At 37.9% G+C, this 17,255-nt stretch overlaps 1 protein-coding gene across 1 annotated transcript in view; it reads right to left on the reverse strand.

Moving 5' to 3' along the window:
- The window catches only part of TMPRSS15 (transmembrane serine protease 15), a 112,220-nt gene that overhangs the window by 18,595 nt on the left and 76,370 nt on the right, over window positions 1-17,255 (reverse strand). The window contains exons 20-22 of the mRNA XM_026501038.4: window positions 3,701-3,796; window positions 377-426; window positions 34-208 (exon numbers count right to left, since the gene is read on the reverse strand). Of these exons, the coding sequence (XP_026356823.3) occupies window positions 34-208; window positions 377-426; window positions 3,701-3,796 (321 nt within the window). The remainder of the gene's footprint in view (window positions 1-33; window positions 209-376; window positions 427-3,700; window positions 3,797-17,255) is intronic.

The following is a 17,255-nucleotide window of genomic DNA, read 5'->3' on the forward strand; positions in this document are numbered from 1 at the left end:
CCTTGGGAGGGGACACTGTGACGTCACACTCACCCATAGACGCAGTGTGCCGCAGACACCAGCCAGTCACTGCTGACGAGAGAAGCACCACAGAGCAGTTGGCCATTATAATAAAGAGCAACCGCCCAGGGCCAGGCTCCTTCTTGGGCATTATTTCCTCCAACGATCTTTGGGCTGACTTCTCGGGCCACCAGTTTGTTTCCACATGCTATTAAAATAATTGAAGAAAGAGCATCTATTTTATTTTGGTGGATTTCCTCTGATCATGAAAACTGAGTGGATCACTACAAAACAACTTCAGGCACGAGGCCCACTCTATTCAGAATTTTAAAGGGGAGGCTTGAAGGAAAGAAAACATGACAGAATGTTGACTTACACTTATGGTTACACTGTAACAGGATCAGTGAATCTTGGAAACACTGTTTACTGTAATAGAAGAACAATTATATTTCAGAAATTGTGCACCTGACATTTTAAAACAGAACATAGTGTACAATATCTTATTTTTTTTAGTAGAATTAACCTTTAAATGTAAGTATTATATATGAAACGTGGAGAGGCTGACAGGCACAGCAGGAATTTAAACTTCAATAGAACTGAGTTTGAGCCCTTAACTCTACCACTTACATGTCATGTGATTTACATACGTTGCTCAGTGTCCCTGAGATTCAGTTTTGTCGACCATAAAATGGGGGCAATAGGACTTACTTTACTGGAATTTTGTGAGAAGTAAAAGAAATATTTGCACTGGAGTTATTGTGCCATATACACAATGACAATTCAATAAATGATAGTTGTTATTAGATTGCTTGAACCAACCTTGGATTTCATCATTGTATAATACAGAATATGTCTCAGTATGGCTAAGCAGACAACTATTCAGTGCCCTGCACTGTGTGAAGCTGTGTACTCCTCTCAGAAAATTCAACAATTAATGAACCACAGTCCCTGCTTTCAAGGGAAACAAACATATAAACAGGAGAACATAAAGTGTAGGCATACATAATTTAAAAACTCACTACTTGTTTAAATATTTGGATATCGCATTTTTTTCAAAGCTGAGAATTCTATTTTAAACAAAAATTTAAACCAAGGAAAATAGTTTAAAAGTGTGTTATGCTTCCTGACCACTAGAGATCAGTATAATACAAGGAATTAAAGTACTTGCCCACACTCTTTCCTGATGGAGCTACAGGGAATACTTGTCACATTGAAACAAACACAAACAACACATGCAATTGTCATGATTTCTATTTATATATTTAACTGCATCTGTTGTGCATATTATTTGGGTGTTTGAAATTTTAGGGAAAACCAAAACAAAAAACACAAAACGAGACCCCAAATCCATATGAGATCAAGTACAGGCAAAACGATTCAGTGTTTCTGGAACCTACAGGATAAATTTATTTGAAATTACATGCATTCATATTGTCCAATTGACATATCCTTTAGAAGGTAATTTCAATTGAAATATAAAAAATATACTTATGTTTTATTAATAAGCAATGTGCATGCATGTGTATCTATGTACATATGAGTGTATCAATATATGTTCATAATTCCCTAAAGAAGAAGCCCTAATAAACTGCCCTTCTGTTTATACTCACAGTTGGGAGAGAAGTAGTTTCTAAGATGCTTTCCAGCATACTTTCAAGTTCATCCAAGCTCTTTTTACAGCTACAGTACTCATCAGTGAAAATCCATATTCAAAACAGCTAAGCATTCTTAGATATTAAATGATGCCTAATACTCTGTGGTATGTACAGAACTGATGAGATTGTTTTTAGCAAGCACAGAGAAGTTTAATAAACTTTTAAAATAAAAGTAACTATTAAGTTAACCAGAAAACGGAACTGAACTTTGCCCTTCATTCCCCATGCATTCAGTTAGTTAAACTTTTCATGCGCAAACACACATGCAGGGGCTCAGTGTAGAGGAAGAAATTGCTTAGTCTCGGGTCAGAATGAGCAGTGAATCACACTTTGTCCAGGTATATTTAGAGAGAGTGGAAGGAAATAGAATTATGGTCCTGGCCTTTGGTGCTGGAATCAGAGCTAACTTAGCCTTCTGGACATGAAGAAAGACAATGCCATGATCCTGTGTCTCTCTCTCCGCCCCACGGGGCACTGTTGTGATATAAACGGATGGGTCCATTTCCGTCGTACTGACAAAACGAACTAATTTCTCTCCCAATATATGCCCAATGACATGGCCTTTTTTGTTGTTGTTGAAAAGGCTATGCTTTTTTCTTCTTCCTCCTTCCAGAACTGCTATTTAAAGTGAGCTGTTGCCTTGGGGAATTTAGAAGATTGCATGGTAAGTACAGTGGAAAAGCAGAGGGATGTGGGGTTGCCCAAGCTTTGAAAACTTGTCCAAGTCACTTTTCGACACCATGCTTCTGTTCCCTCGGCCTTCGGGGGCAGCACTACTCTCTAAGTCATAGCCCTCCTTCGAGTAACATAAGCATAGACGGTAGGGACATCAGTGATGCTGGCATTTTGTTGATAAGCATGGAATAACCGACTTCTGCTCTGAAACATGCACATAACTGAGATGAATTAAAAAAATTTGTTTCCTTTCTTTTTCTTATTCTTAAAAGTCTACAAGATACAAATAAAAGAAATTTTCAGTGTGCAAGCTGCTCAAGATTTATAATGCTGATGTAAATTTAGACATGCTTCTAGAAGGAAATCTAGAAATCTGCTTTCTCACTTGAAAGTGCTTTGCCTCACCCTCTATGAGACTAATAATATCGGTCAAGGCCCAGCAAACATTCATATGAAACATTCAATTGCAAAGCCCTTGGCACTAAAAATACTCTTTTATCAATTTGTTTTACTGGTTGAGCTCACAGACATGATGACTTTTCATGAATAGCTGAATAATTACATAATTTCATTTTTCACCATTAAGTATGTTATTCAAAAATCTGCAAGCTAATGCACCAGCAATGACATCTTCAATCTTTGTCAGTAGTTAAGGCTTCTTCTTGAAGTTACTGTCTCCCCCGCCCCCCAACCCAAAGCTGGCCTTTATAATGGAACTGTAAAATTCAAAAGCCCGTTTCAACAAAAATATCATTAACGCCCAAACAGAAGAAATGACATAATGTAAGCTAAACAGATCTTTGAATACAGAAAGGATGTTGCTTTTTAAACATTACCAAATGCTATAAAAATGAACCTAATTTTAAAGAGCAAAAGAGAATATGTAAGCACAACTGTAAGTCTGGTCTCCTTCACTTAATGTTCGCGTTCTCTTTGCTAAATACCATGACTTTCCCTCTTCTCTCTTCTCTTCTGTTGAGAGCTAATTTGTGTCGCCCTCTTCAGGCAAACAGTGGACTTACTTATCCCAACTCTCACAATTCTATTCTCTGGGGGTTTACTTGTTTATGAATCTGAAGGTAAGGCTAGAAAGGACATAGAAGTGAAATTTATTGAATCTCTGTCATTTTGCTGCACAATTCTGTATGCAAGATTTCATTTGACTGTCTTACCATATACATGAGGGTTAGGCAATGTTATCGGATAGAATCAATTAGGTACTATTTGCGATTATCTGAATAATAAAAAACATAAATAACTTTCAAGATTCTATGGCTAGTATATGGTGGCATTAAAATCTGACACGTTTCAAAATCTATCTTCTTTCCAGCCCATGTACAATTAGTCCAAGAACAGATTTGGGGACTCACCTTGGTGTTAGTATTAAGCTGCCGTTAGGGTCTGTGTTTAATTTTACAAATGGTCCATTTCCAGTAGAGAAGATTGGCGTTGATGAGTTCCCACTCCTAGGGAAAGACACATGGAGACAAAACAAAAGCACGAATAAAGACCCAAAACCTAAATTTCTAGTTATTTAATGCTGTGGACATTGGAAAAAAATTACGGGATCCCATACAAAAAGACTAACATTTTAATATAAAACTTCAAAAGTTTTACTGCCTAAAAGATGGTATAAATCAGTAGAAGAAATGTCCATAATGACATAAAATATAATTTTAATTTTTGTGTAATACCTCTGGTTGTTTGCATGTTCATATACTACTTAACGAAGTTAAAATCAGTGCATATATTACTTGGGTATCTGATTTCTTTCATTTGACTTTTGTATGTTATTCGATAATTTCCACAATGATCAATTTTAATGACAACCTCACAGAATCACTGCACCATAATTTATTAAACTTTATTCCTGTCTAGTGTAATCCGTCTTTTAAAAAATGCATGTAGCTTAAGAACAACCTAGTAAAAGAACATCTTCCGTGTTTGCTTTTCCAAATGTTTCTTTGTTCTTGATATTTCATTCAATTCAAAGTCTAACAAGCCCTAATGTAAAGCCAGAAGCGATGTGATTACTCTAAAAAGAGAACATGTAGCCTGGACCTCCAAGTGTCAACTCATGGGTCAGGGTGGGATAGAAAAAGAAACACTCTTCATTAGTAAGACATCACCTTACTAATCTTTCTTATCCCTGAAAACATGTTACACCCACGCTCTCAACTGTGAATGTAATTAAAGATTTCTTTCTGTTATCCTGACTCTCTTCCCTAGGCTTAGCTGGAAACTTTTTTTTTTTTAAAGATTTTATTTATTTATTCGACAGAGATAGAGACAGCCAGCGAGAGAGGGAACACAAGCAGGGGGAGTGGGAGAGGAAGAAGCAGGCTCCCAGCGGAGGAGCCTGATGTGGGACTCGATCCTGGAACGCCGGGATCACGCCCTAGGCCGAAGGCAGACGCTTAACGACTGTGCTACCCAGGTGCCCCTTAGCTGGAAACTTTTAGCTTCTCAGTTCCAAATCTTGTTTCCTGCCTTTCATTTATTTCAGATTTTAATCCTCGTATAAAACTATGTTTTTAGGCTGGAAACATCACGGTTGCTGCGAACTTCTAATGATACGGTTTTTACCTTTTGGAATAACACAAAAGATTCACCCATTGCCTCTTCAAAAGAAGGTCCAATGTCTTCCCCATGCTGTAGCCAACACTGACCCTTTTCTGTGTATAGGGAATTTCCAAGGAACACTTATGGCTGTTATGATCAATAAGAAGAAAAGAACTAGGATGAGAGTATTTCCTGTCTCTTTCAAATGGGACAATATCTCAAAAAAACTGAAAGTGTTTCTCTGGTACCTTTCATCCACTGAACAGAGAACTGGAAAATGGAGCCTATATTTAATGTCCCAGAATTCAGCATCTTGCACTTTAACTTTATAAACAGATAAAAATAACTCTAGCACCCAAATCAATGACTATTCATTTAATAACACCTGAAATGAGTTTGCTAAAGGGAGAATGAGTTCTGTTACTGTTATTGTTACAGATTAAGGCATTCCCTCCAGGTAAGCAGAAGCATCATCTTATTAAGTATTTATATAAAATGTATTTGTTATAGTTCAGAAAACAAAATAGGCATAAAGATCTCAGAAGCCAGCAGAGGGTACAGAAGCCAGGAATGCTCTGGGTCAGGAAGGACTATAATAGAGGGACGTTATATTTAAGGACTCGTACGTTTAGGGAAGAGAGAATGTGCATCAAAACGGATTTAGAGGACTTTGAATTTTACCATTGGTGCAGCTTTTGGTAGGATTCATCACACTAATCTTGGCTTTTAAGACAATCAAGGCACACCTATCCACTTTGATGAGGCTTTAGTGCTGATTTTGCTTGCAGGCTCCACACACATCATGATGATTGGTTGACTGGTGCTCGTCTTTGCTGCAAGGGTGGGACCTAGTTACTCTCCATTCTCCCTTTTAGACCTATCTCTTCTTTTATTGCTTTTGGTCATGTTGTTAGGACTTAGTTGGACAGGTCAGGGCCAGGGTCCCCAAAAAGAAGATATGGAATTGGTACAGCTAAAATAAAACAGCACTGACATCCTGTTTTCCAGCTTAGACAGGACCACACTGACATTCTGCTTTGCAGCCTTTGCAGAAGTGACTTCTACAAAACGTCCTAAAATAAGACAATTAACCCTCAGGCATTTGTCCCTATCATAGGCAAGGGGGAGTTAAGACCTAAGCCCCCAGATGTCAGCAAAAGAAAGTCCATCAGCACATAGACATTAACCTAATAGGTAGAAAGATATGTGACCAAAGCCTTGATTGGCACGACTCAGCACACCCTGATTGCTTGAGCTAGTTAGGCAAAACGGCTCATAAAATCCCGTAAACTTAGGAACTCGGAGGGCAACCCTCTCCGGGGCTCCCTCCCTCTCCAGAAACTTAATATTCCTGCTCAATAGACTCTGCTTTGCTGCCCACCACTCTTCGTCTGGTCTACCTCTTCGTTCTCCAAGCGGCGTGACCAAGAACCGCGGGCACTAAACGCAGGAAATTCCTGCAACAATATTATCAATATCATTATTCTTCTGAATTTTTACATGTGTTGGACATTCTTCTAGGTAGTTTTCTATGCTCCCGAGTCTCATGACCAAGGATTTCGGAAGTGTATTCTCCAGGCAAGCAGAGCCCCCAGAGAAGGTGTTAGAAATGCAAATTGCCTTAGCCCCACTTCAGACCCCCTAGTTCAGAAACTCTGGGGGCGGGGTCCAGCCATCTGTCTGTTAAACATACCCTCCAGGTGATTTTGTTGCTGGCAAGTCAGGGAACCCCTGTCAACCCCAAATATAATATCTGTTTTTCACTCGTTCAGAGGTCTGCTTTTTGACTTCCAAAATGACCTCTAGTTACTTGGTAGGCAATTTGTTTTAAGACACTGATAAAGTTAATTCGTATTTCAGGCCCCACAAAACAGAGGCCACGCAGTGGGCGGGCCCACGTCACAAATCTAAACCTGTCAGCCCACACAGGAAGGGCCTCACTGTGAGGAATCTCCATCTACACCAATCACGATCTTCCAACTCAGCTTTAGCGAGCTTACTTGACCCCGGAAGATAGGACCTGCTAAGCTTACACGGAAATTCCAGACTTCCTAGCCAGTCATGTCCTGTGGCCTCTTCTACCATTCTGCAAAACTCCCTCTTGCCCGAAATCACTCAGAAAGGCTGCTCCAGGGCCTGTGAGGCGCTGCACCACCCCGATGGGGAGATTGTTTTCCCCTGAATAAAGGACATCAAGCTCAACACTAAATTGTTTCCGTTTTGTCATTTGACAAGATTCAGAACTGCATAGGGGGACGTCTTGAAGGGTAATTCATTAAAAATGTATCTCAGAGGGGCGCCTGGGTGGCTCAGTTGGTGAAGCGTCAGACTCTTAGTTTTCGCTCAGGTCATGATCTGGTGTTGGACTCAACTCTCGGTGTGGAGTCTGCTTGAGATTCTCTCTCTCCCTCTGCCTCTGCCCCCCGCTTTACTTCTCCCCCTGCTCCTTCTCCCCTGCCTCCCCCCCCCCACAGCTTGTGCACACTTTCTCAAATAAATAAAATCTTTAAAAAATATATTTATATATATATCTCAGGGATGTGGATTTAACACTTTTCCATGATCTCTACCTGTTTTTTACTCTATCCCTTGACTATCTCTCTTTCTCTCTTTTTTAAGATTTTATTTATTTGAGAGAGCAAGAGTGCACGCATGCGCACAAGTGAGGGGAGGAGCAGAGGGAGAGGCAGAAGCAGACTCCCAGCTGAGCAGGGTGCCTGATGCAGGGCTTGATTCCAAGACCTGGGGATCATGACCTGGCCAAAGGCAGAGGCTTAATTGACTGAGCCACCCAGGTTCCCCTCTTTGTTTTTTTTTTTTTTAAATTAAGTAAGATCTACACCTAACTCTTGACTCCGACGTTAAGAGTTGCATGTTCCATCAGCGGAGCCAGCCAGGCACTCTGATTAGCTCTTTTAATACAGACCCTGAGAAGATGCATTAATGTCTCTGGAAATTCAAAACAAAATGTGGACAAAATTAAATTGAAAAAATATTGAAATGTTATTTATAAATGTGTTTTTAAAATCTAGTATGTATTTACTACACACTTACGCTGGCATACTATGATGGGATTGGCAGGTAAATTTTTAACATAAGCCTATTCTAGGAGAAAAAAAAAAAGACTAGAGGCAAAGCTTTACGAATAAAGAATATTTAGTAAATGCTAATACTTCTACCCTTGGATTCTCAAATGTTGTTCCATAGTGATGTTCTCACTATCTGGCAGAGGGAAAAAAAAATTAAGATTATACATGCACACGGAAAAAAAAGACATGAAGTTTATATTCTGAGGTTGTCTTTACATTTCCTCATGTAAGTCCCAAACTCACATGAGGAAACAGACTGCAGTTAATACTACAGATATATTCTTTTGAATATAGAACATAGAACAGAATAATTGAAATGTTCTTTTGGAAAAAAATCATAGAGTATTCATGTAATTAGTTTTGTGTCGTACATACTGATGTCAGCAGCCCGAGAGTGGTGTCTAGAGCCATCAGGTCATACAAACATTTCCAGGTGTCAGTGCTGGATGCTAGAATTTGGAACTTAATTTGAGACCGACTACTTGCATTTCAAATCCTGCCAAATTCAACTCATCCTTTTTTCGGACTGAACACAATTTATTCCAGTTTGTAGACACAGTAAACAGAACATAAGCTGCAGAGAAAGTTTGCAATAAACTATTTCTTATTTTAAGAAATGACGGAGACAATAAAATATATTTAAGATGTTCTTGGCAACACAAAAGGTTAGCAACCTTTTATTGTCACCATTTATTTTTGAAAAACAAATCCCAGAACAACTGAAAAATTGAGTTGTTGAGAGAGAATACACTATATTAAGTTCTGCAGTTAAAGCACGCCACTGAGTCACTCCCTGCCTCAGTTTCCTTTTCTTGCAACAAAACTGGTTTTTAATTTTTAGAGAGGCACTCTGTCAAGATCATGGCTGGGAGTTTGCATTTTTTAAATTCTGAAAATTTTAGCTCTGCAGACTTAGCTAACTACCACACATTTGCACAGCTGTTTGGAATCGGTAGAAATTTGGTATCACATAGAAACATGCCCATATAGCATTACCATGTTGACATGTTAATGCCTCCTGATTACCTATTTCTAAACCTTCATTACCATTCTTACAGGTTATGCACCCTCACAGGGCTCCCCTGGCTTCAGGAAAACCTTATTCTATGTGAGAAAAGAAGCATAAATGCAACCCACCATCATTATTTTTTAAGGTCATATACAGAATATGAAAATACACTCAGAGATGGATTCCACGGAGCATAAGAAGGAGATTCTGGAGGGTCTTGTACAGTATTAAATCTTCTGCGTCTCTTCTCAGGCCTGCTTGGGTTTCCTCTTTTGTCTTGCTCCTCAGACTGTATTTGCCGTGATAAGAATTTCTCCCTGAAGCAGGAGCTTAGGTAGGGACGTGTTAAGCTGTTGGACACACTAAAGCTAAACAGAATAATAACAGATGTTGCAAACACCGCAGCCAGGCACTGTCGCTCATTTCACACCCCAAAAGGCTTAAGTCATGAATGGAGCCAGGTGGGATTAGTCTGAAAAGGGTTTTATAGAAGGATGGACCTTCTTTTTCAGGAGGGAACGAAGGGGATTGATTTGGCCGGGAAGAAGGTGGGGAGAGCGTTTGAATAGGCAGGGGAATGGTGAATGAAAGGGGTTTGAGGCAAAGGATGGCAAAGCGTCTTACTCAGAGTCGGGACATGCTGGTTCCATAAACAGCATGACTGAACAGCACACGTTTCAGCTCCAATTGCTTATTCCTTTACCACATTTATCACAACACACCTAGACATGCCCTGACACTGCCATAGTTAGCAAATAGGTAAGCTGAATTATTTTTAGATTTTCTGACCTCAACTCCTAAGATTTTGTGATACACAGAAGGGGAAAAAATGCCAATAGAAAAAACTTCACCTAATCAATTTCCTCCTTCATGCAAGCTACTGTATTAAGAACAAGAGAGAAACTGATGGGTCAGTCGGTCCATAGCTGTTCTGTAACATGCCACAGATGTAATGATATTAAGAAGAAAACAAATTCCTGGCATTTCCTACCTCAAACGTGGCTAAAAGAAATAAAACTTAGGGGAGATTGTCAGAGACAGGAGCCTTTGGCGAACAACTTGGAGAATGTGGTCTTAATCCCTTGTACTATCTCCTTGACTCATTTGTAACTTTGTTTTCTTAGCTGCCATTGGAGTTTATTTATTTTTGGGTAGGAGGCATACGACATACACCTCTACATTTACTATGAGGTTTTCTCAGTGCACACATTTCTTTTTTCCAAGTTTTTATTTAAATTCCAGTTAGTTAACATACAGTGTAATATTAGCTTCAGGTGTAGAATTTAGTGATTCAGCACTTAAATGCAACAGCCAGTGCTCATCACAAGTGGCCTCCTTACTCCCTCTCCCCCATTTAACCCATCTCCCCCGCCCACCTCCCTCCCAGCAACCATCAGTTTGTTCTCTATAGTTGAGTCTGTTTCTTGGTTTGCCTGTCTTTCTCCTGGCCCATGTTCATTTGTTTTGTTTCTTAAATTCCACAGATGAGTGAAATCATATGGTATTTGACTTTCTCTAATTGACTTATTCTGCTCAGCATTAATACTCTCTAGCTCCCTCCACGTCATTGTAAATGGCAAGACTTCATTTTTTTTATGGCTGGGTAATGTCCATTGTATATATGTGCAACCTCTTCTTTATCCATTCATCAGTTGATGGACATTTGGGCTCTTTCCGTAATCTGGCTGTGGTCGATAATGCTGCTATAAACAATGGGATGCACCGGTGCACATATTTTTTCAATGCATTACTACTTTATAAGGACATGCATGGAGAATTTCCTTTAGAATTTAGTGTCATTGGGGCACCTGGGTGGCTTAGTCGGTTAAATGTCTGCCTTCTGCTCGGGTCATGATCCCAGGGTCCTGGGAATGAGCCCTGCATCAGGCTCCCTGCTCAGCGGAGAGTCTGCTTCTCCCTCTTACTCTGCCCTCCCCTTTCTCATGCACTCAATCTCTCTCTCTCAAATAAATAAATAAAATCTGAAAAAAAAAAGAAGAATTTAGTGTCAGGAGAAATCTGTCTTCCCTGTGGAACTGGTAGCATTTATCCTATCTCATAATTAAAGTGACACAATTTTTAAAGTTTTCCTTTTTGCACAGGTTTTCAGAATCTCAGACACAAATATTAGTAATTGTGCTGTCCCTGTATATTTTATAGATTTGTCTCTTTATTTCTTCAGACCTTATTTTCAGCTACTATTCTATTAATCTTACTGCACATAGCCTTTGTTATAAATCACCTCAGCTTCTTTTGAAAAGGTGAAGGTATAAAGAAAAAAAGAAGATGGAAGGAAATGAGAAAAGAAGGAAGGGAATAGGAAAGGAGGAAGGAAGCAAAAAATAAGGAAGAATGAAAATAAGGGAAAGAGGAAGAAGGAAAAATTAAAGAAAGGGACAGAGGGTATATTCCATTAGATTTTATCGATTTTATTCAAAATGGCCCTTGGTCTCATAGAATATACAGCATTATTTCCAGGTTGAGGAGCTGGAAATAACTTTTAGAAGGGAAATAAAATGAACATGAAAACTTTTGTTATTCATTTCACAGGGCAAAAGTTTTCTCCTGTTCTCAACTATTTCTGTTTTAGAATATAGAAGCTTCCTCACAAATAACAGTGTCTAAGGATACTAGTCCTTTATCTGGTATGTCATTTGCAAATATCTTCTCCCATTCTGTAGGTTGCCTTTTAGTTTTGTTATTGTTTCCTCTGCTGTGCAAAAGATTTTATCTTGATGAAGTCCCAACAGTTCATTTTTGCCTTTGTTTCCCTTGCCTTTGGAGACGCGTCTTGCAAGAAGTTGCTTTGGCCGAGGTTGAAGAAGTTGCTGCCTGTGTTCTCCTCTAGGATTCTGTTGGATTCCTGTCTCACATTTAGGTCTTTCATCCATTTTGAATGTATTTTTATGTATGGTGTGAGAAAGTGGTCCAGTTTCATTCTTCTGCATGTGGCTGTCTGCACTATGTGTTAATTAACTTGAATTTAAACAAAACAAAACAAAAAACCCAAAACAAAACCAGCGTCTAAGGAAATGATAAAGGATATTGGCTTGTATGTAATGAAGTGAGTAAAAAAGTCTTTGAGTAAAAAAAAAAAAAGTCTGTACCGGACTTTTATAGGCTAAAGAGCTATATGTTGTAAAAAATTTATTGGTAGATGACTCAAGTTGTGCCAAACATAAGAGATATTTTCTTAACCCTTTATATGTATGATTATAGTCTCAACAATTTCCTTGCCATATAAATCTCTCTGGGGTTACAAAATAGCCATTAGAGTAGAAGTCAAAATAAGAATTAAAGACAATGAGAATTCTCCCTGAATTGTATGTGTGTATAAATACGACATTTCATATAAAAGAGTCCCTTAATTCCCAATAATTAGTTTTCAAATACTTAATGGGAGAAATCAGGAATGAATTTTTCAGAGAAAGCAATAATACCAGGCTGTGGTTGGTGAAAACCAAGCAACAGATTTTTCCCCCCTTTTCACAATATCCTTCTTATAAAGGTTTCTTTAAACTCTCTACTTTTGTTTTGATCTACTGGGCAAGAAAGGTTTTTTTAGAGAAATTAAAATAGACTGGTGTCAGAAAGACAAACGAAGGAGTCCTCTGGATTAAGTCAGAGATGGTCCCCTTTTGTTTTTGATACCAGATGAAATCAAACTGCCAGACTTTAGAGATGGTTTGTATAAGTTCTCTGGTTTCTACTGAAACAAGTACACAAAATTTCATGGGTTCCTTTGAGACAACAAGATCGCGGGGGACTCTGCAAAGACCCAAGATCTTTAGGCCCCACACTAGCCAAGGTCTGGGGTCTGTGAAGCTACTTGTTGTCCATGATAATAAGTAAGAGGTTTGTAATTAGATCAGAAATAATTACATATTAACTTTTACTAACCTGTAATTGAAATTTAGTCCTTCCTTCTTATACAAATGTAGGTGACTAACCACAACATTGGTAGCAACACCTATAATTTTGTGACCAAAACAAACATTGCAGTTGGTGCATACATCTAAAAATATCATTTATGCTCATTTTTTATCTTAGAGTAATCATTAGAACCACCAGTATATCTTATCCAATGCCTAAATAAATACATAATACCATATCATATTTAAAATATTTTGCTAGTTATTTTTTTATTTTTATTAATTTTTTTTAAGAGAAAGAGAAAATGCCCTTGAGTTGGGGGGTGGGCAGAGGGAGAGAGAGAATCTCAGGTGGACTCCATGCCTAGCGCATAGCTCCTGTGGGGAGTCCCTTGCAGGGCTTGATCTCACGATCCTCAGCTGAACTAGTGTCTAATGCTTAACCAATTGGGTCACCAGCAGCCCTTTGATAGTTATTTTTTAAGGAAGTTAATTTCCTTTGTGATTATGTGTATTTTATTTTTTACACTTAAATAAATCAAAGAAGAAGTTAGTAAGTTTCAGCAGACTGCCAAAAGAGTCCATGACACGCAAAAGACGGTTAAGAAAGCCTACCCTAGATTGCGGTTCTCAAACTTCAGCATCAGAATCACCTGAAGGGCTCGTTCAAACACAGTTTGCCAACCCTACTCTAGACTTGCCCATGAGTAGGTCTCAGGTGCAACTCCAGAACTGGCATTTCTGTACATTCATTCCAGGCTTGCAGGTGCTGTTAGTTTGATCCTAAAAATCCAACTTCAAAACCATTGACCACACTGAATCCAAATGTCTGTGTAAAAGACTGGGTGATTCTAACTATAACCAGGTTTGGGGTTGCTGAACCCACTCTTGGATTACAAATCAGTTGTACACTTGCTTTCACTCCCTTGCCCATCACAGACAGAATTTCCTAACCACTGTGCTTTTCATAATCTGGTAAACGATAAATTTACTAAATATGAATCTTAGAAAGTTATAAAATTACTATGCTTTTGCCACAATTATTTTCTCCTTACATATTTTTAGTTAATTCATTTCTAATTTTAAAATAAGAAAAATATCAGAGTTATAGTTTGTCTATCATGCAAATGATCAACTTTTTTGCTTGGTCAATTAAACCAAGTAAAATTAATTTTTTCTACCATCTTGCCCACAACATGCCCTATCTCATCCTAGGAAAGTAGCTAAGATTATGATAAAAATTTCCTTTGGTGCTAAACTTTCAAATTAAAAACTTAAAATAATAGACAATAGTATTTCTTTCTTTCTTTGTGCAGTTAGCAAATACAAAAATAAATCATTTAAAGTTAAAGTTAGTAGTTAAATTTTTTCTACTAATTCCTGTATCTTATCTTTGTTATCGTTCTGTGTTAAGGCTTTTCCCACATAGTTGAAAATCTGGGGACAATGACAGGAGGTATGGACAAGAACAGGAATACTTTTTGCCTACCAATTTTTAAAACTACTATGAAACACAGGTCCTATTTTCAGTTTTCCAGGACCCAGCGTTAAATTGTGGATACAAATTGGTGGTGGTGCCTATAGAGGCTATTAAGTCACTAATGCTCTGTTTATTTGGAAGGCTTATATAAACAATATCTTACCCCCTCTCCCCAGCAGTTTCAAAACACCTCTGAAATGGAAGAACTTGAAGTAATTCTTTTTTTTTTTTTTATTTTGGATTTGAGAATGAGAGGCTCAACTTGAGGCTTCTGACATTGGAACTGAAGGTATCTTGCACGGGACAGCTACTGAATTTAAAAATTAACAGCAGCTCCCCATAAGCAGCCTGATAGGGGAATGTATCACCAACTCTATTTTTAAGACGTTAGTATTTCCTAAATTCTGTGAAGCTGCACAGCACAGATGACTTCTAGTTTTTAATGGCTTGGCAAGGCAAACCAACCACACAGTTCATTTATTGGGTTAGTAACGAGGTAGTGTGCTTTCCTAGGAAATGTTTTAAAAATCATTACCCTAAGTTTCTTTAACATTTATCCTTGCATTGGTGTAAAATGTTTCCTTTCATACTTTGATCAGAGACATGAAAGTGTTATTTAAAGTACTTTTTTACTTATGCATGCTATAAATGGCAGGGAATGAAAATGTTTCATTTAAAAGAGGGAAGGCTGATGAAATCTGCCTCACATGATTTACTAGAATCTTTGGGGAATTGCATTTTGTACCCTATCTGCATAAATAATCTTGAGAGACTACAGTGCCTTTTTAATAAATTGACTCCTAAATTACTTTCCACTGTAGCAAACACATCATTTTAAACTCACTAAGTTTTCTTTCGGTTACCATGCGCCAGTCTAGACACATTCTCATTAAGGCTATAACTTTCTTTCAATTACTAGAGCACGATGGAGACTATTTAATAAGTGCAGGCCCAAAGATTAAAGTATTTGCAGAGATTACCTGACTCATTTCTGAAGAAAGCAAGTGCCTGACCTTCATCAAAAATACTGTATCTAAAGCAGTGGGATATACTGTTTGCTTGATACACACTAAAAAATCTAGTTCTTTGTCCCTGTCTCTTGCTGGAAGGACTGTGATTCATAGGATATGAGGTCAGTGAACTAGAGAGTAAAATCTGGCTGGGGAAACATGTCAATGGATAGTACACAGTTGTGTGGGATTGCTCTCACCCACTCAGCTCACCCTGTTTTCTAGAACACCTTCCCTGACATGCCCAAAGCGAGTGATTCTCTTCTACCACATTGTATGTATCATGTTACATTGTCATTACCTTTGTATGTGTCTGTCCCCACCATATTTAAAGCCAAATCCATGTTTTACTCATCTATGGAACAGACACAATATCTTTGCTAATGCTTAAATTTCTGATCCGGGAGTAATCAAAATAATACCTTTATATCAGCAACTGTTAAAAAGTTATAAAGATATATGTTTCCTTTGTAATACATTCTCTCATGCAATTGTAGGAATCCCTAACATATTTCATTCAAATTTTAAAAACTTCTGTCAGTGAAGATGTTGATATTTTAATCTCTGTAAAAGATTCATCTTAACCCCATATGTCCTCCAGGAAACTCTTTAGTTAAGATTCCCAACCAGAAGGAAGGAACTCCTGTGTCTGTAACCATATAAGATACTGGGATCGATGGTGAATGGGAACACAAGCTCTGGTACAGTGAACGCTCCACCATGCAGGGCACGCGGATTCATCACTTGTGGAAACAAGGTCAAGTTACCAATCTCCTTAGCTTAATCTTCACTACATTCCTGAGTCTATAAAACAATGCCTAAGAATTGCTGACAAGTTCAGTAGTGAAAGCAAATGACTTCCTAGGGCTTCACATGTATGAACTTATGACTATTGAAATAAAATCAAAATTAAAGTAGGAATCTGGAATCCATGCCACTTACCCAGTACTTTACTTAAGTGAGAATAAACAAACAACTGTCAGTTTCAATGTTCCGTTGACCCTTCATCAAAAAACATTATTCCCTCTACAGCTTACCTTCCTCTAAGCCTCTTTATGTCTCAAAGTTTCCCATGTTGAAAGAATTTTTGTTAGAATACAAGCTATAATGTATTATAAAAACAATAATATATATAAAGTGCAAGAAGTCTCTGATTAATGCATATAAATCAAATTGAGGATTATTTACATAATGAATGATAAAACTCACATCCTCCCTTTGCTCTTTATTGGGATTTGTTTTCCTGATGAGGTTGACATCACTTGAATGAGGCTTAAATCTGGGGAGTTCTCATTCTGAATGAACAGCATTTTAGGAAGTAAAGGAAGTTGAAAACTCTCAATTGAAATTGTAAGAAATTATGGGGATATTTCTGACATTCTGAATGGGACCTCAACAAATTCTCCTATGGTTAAATACCTATATGTGGTGGTTAGGCACTAGATTGGCATTAATATACAATGTAACTCTCCCAGTCTACTGGAAATTAAATGGCCATTATAAATTACACCAAGACTTATCACTGCATTAATGTTACTTCTAGTGGAAAATGTGTCTTGGGTTAAAAAAATAAACATTTCAAAATAAATTTTGAAAACCTGTGTATAGCATGAAGACTACGTGATTATTAATCAGCTAGAAATAAGGGCCCTTTATAAAGAAAGCAATCAATTATCTTTGATTTTGCTGAACTAGGAACAGTTGAGATCATTGCCAAATGCTGAGGGTATGTGTAGATGCTGACTTTTTCACTTGACCCAAAATTTGTAGAATGGATTAGAAAATCACTCCCCGTCAGGACAGAAGGAAAATGATAATGATCTATAGTTGGACAACTTTGGGCATTTAGATAGCTAGATGTTTCTATTTCATATGCATGTATATTTATATGTAGTGAATAATC

The sequence above is a fragment of the Ursus arctos genome, unplaced genomic scaffold (genome assembly GCF_023065955.2).
Source record: "Ursus arctos isolate Adak ecotype North America unplaced genomic scaffold, UrsArc2.0 scaffold_4, whole genome shotgun sequence".
NCBI lineage: Eukaryota > Metazoa > Chordata > Mammalia > Carnivora > Ursidae > Ursus > Ursus arctos.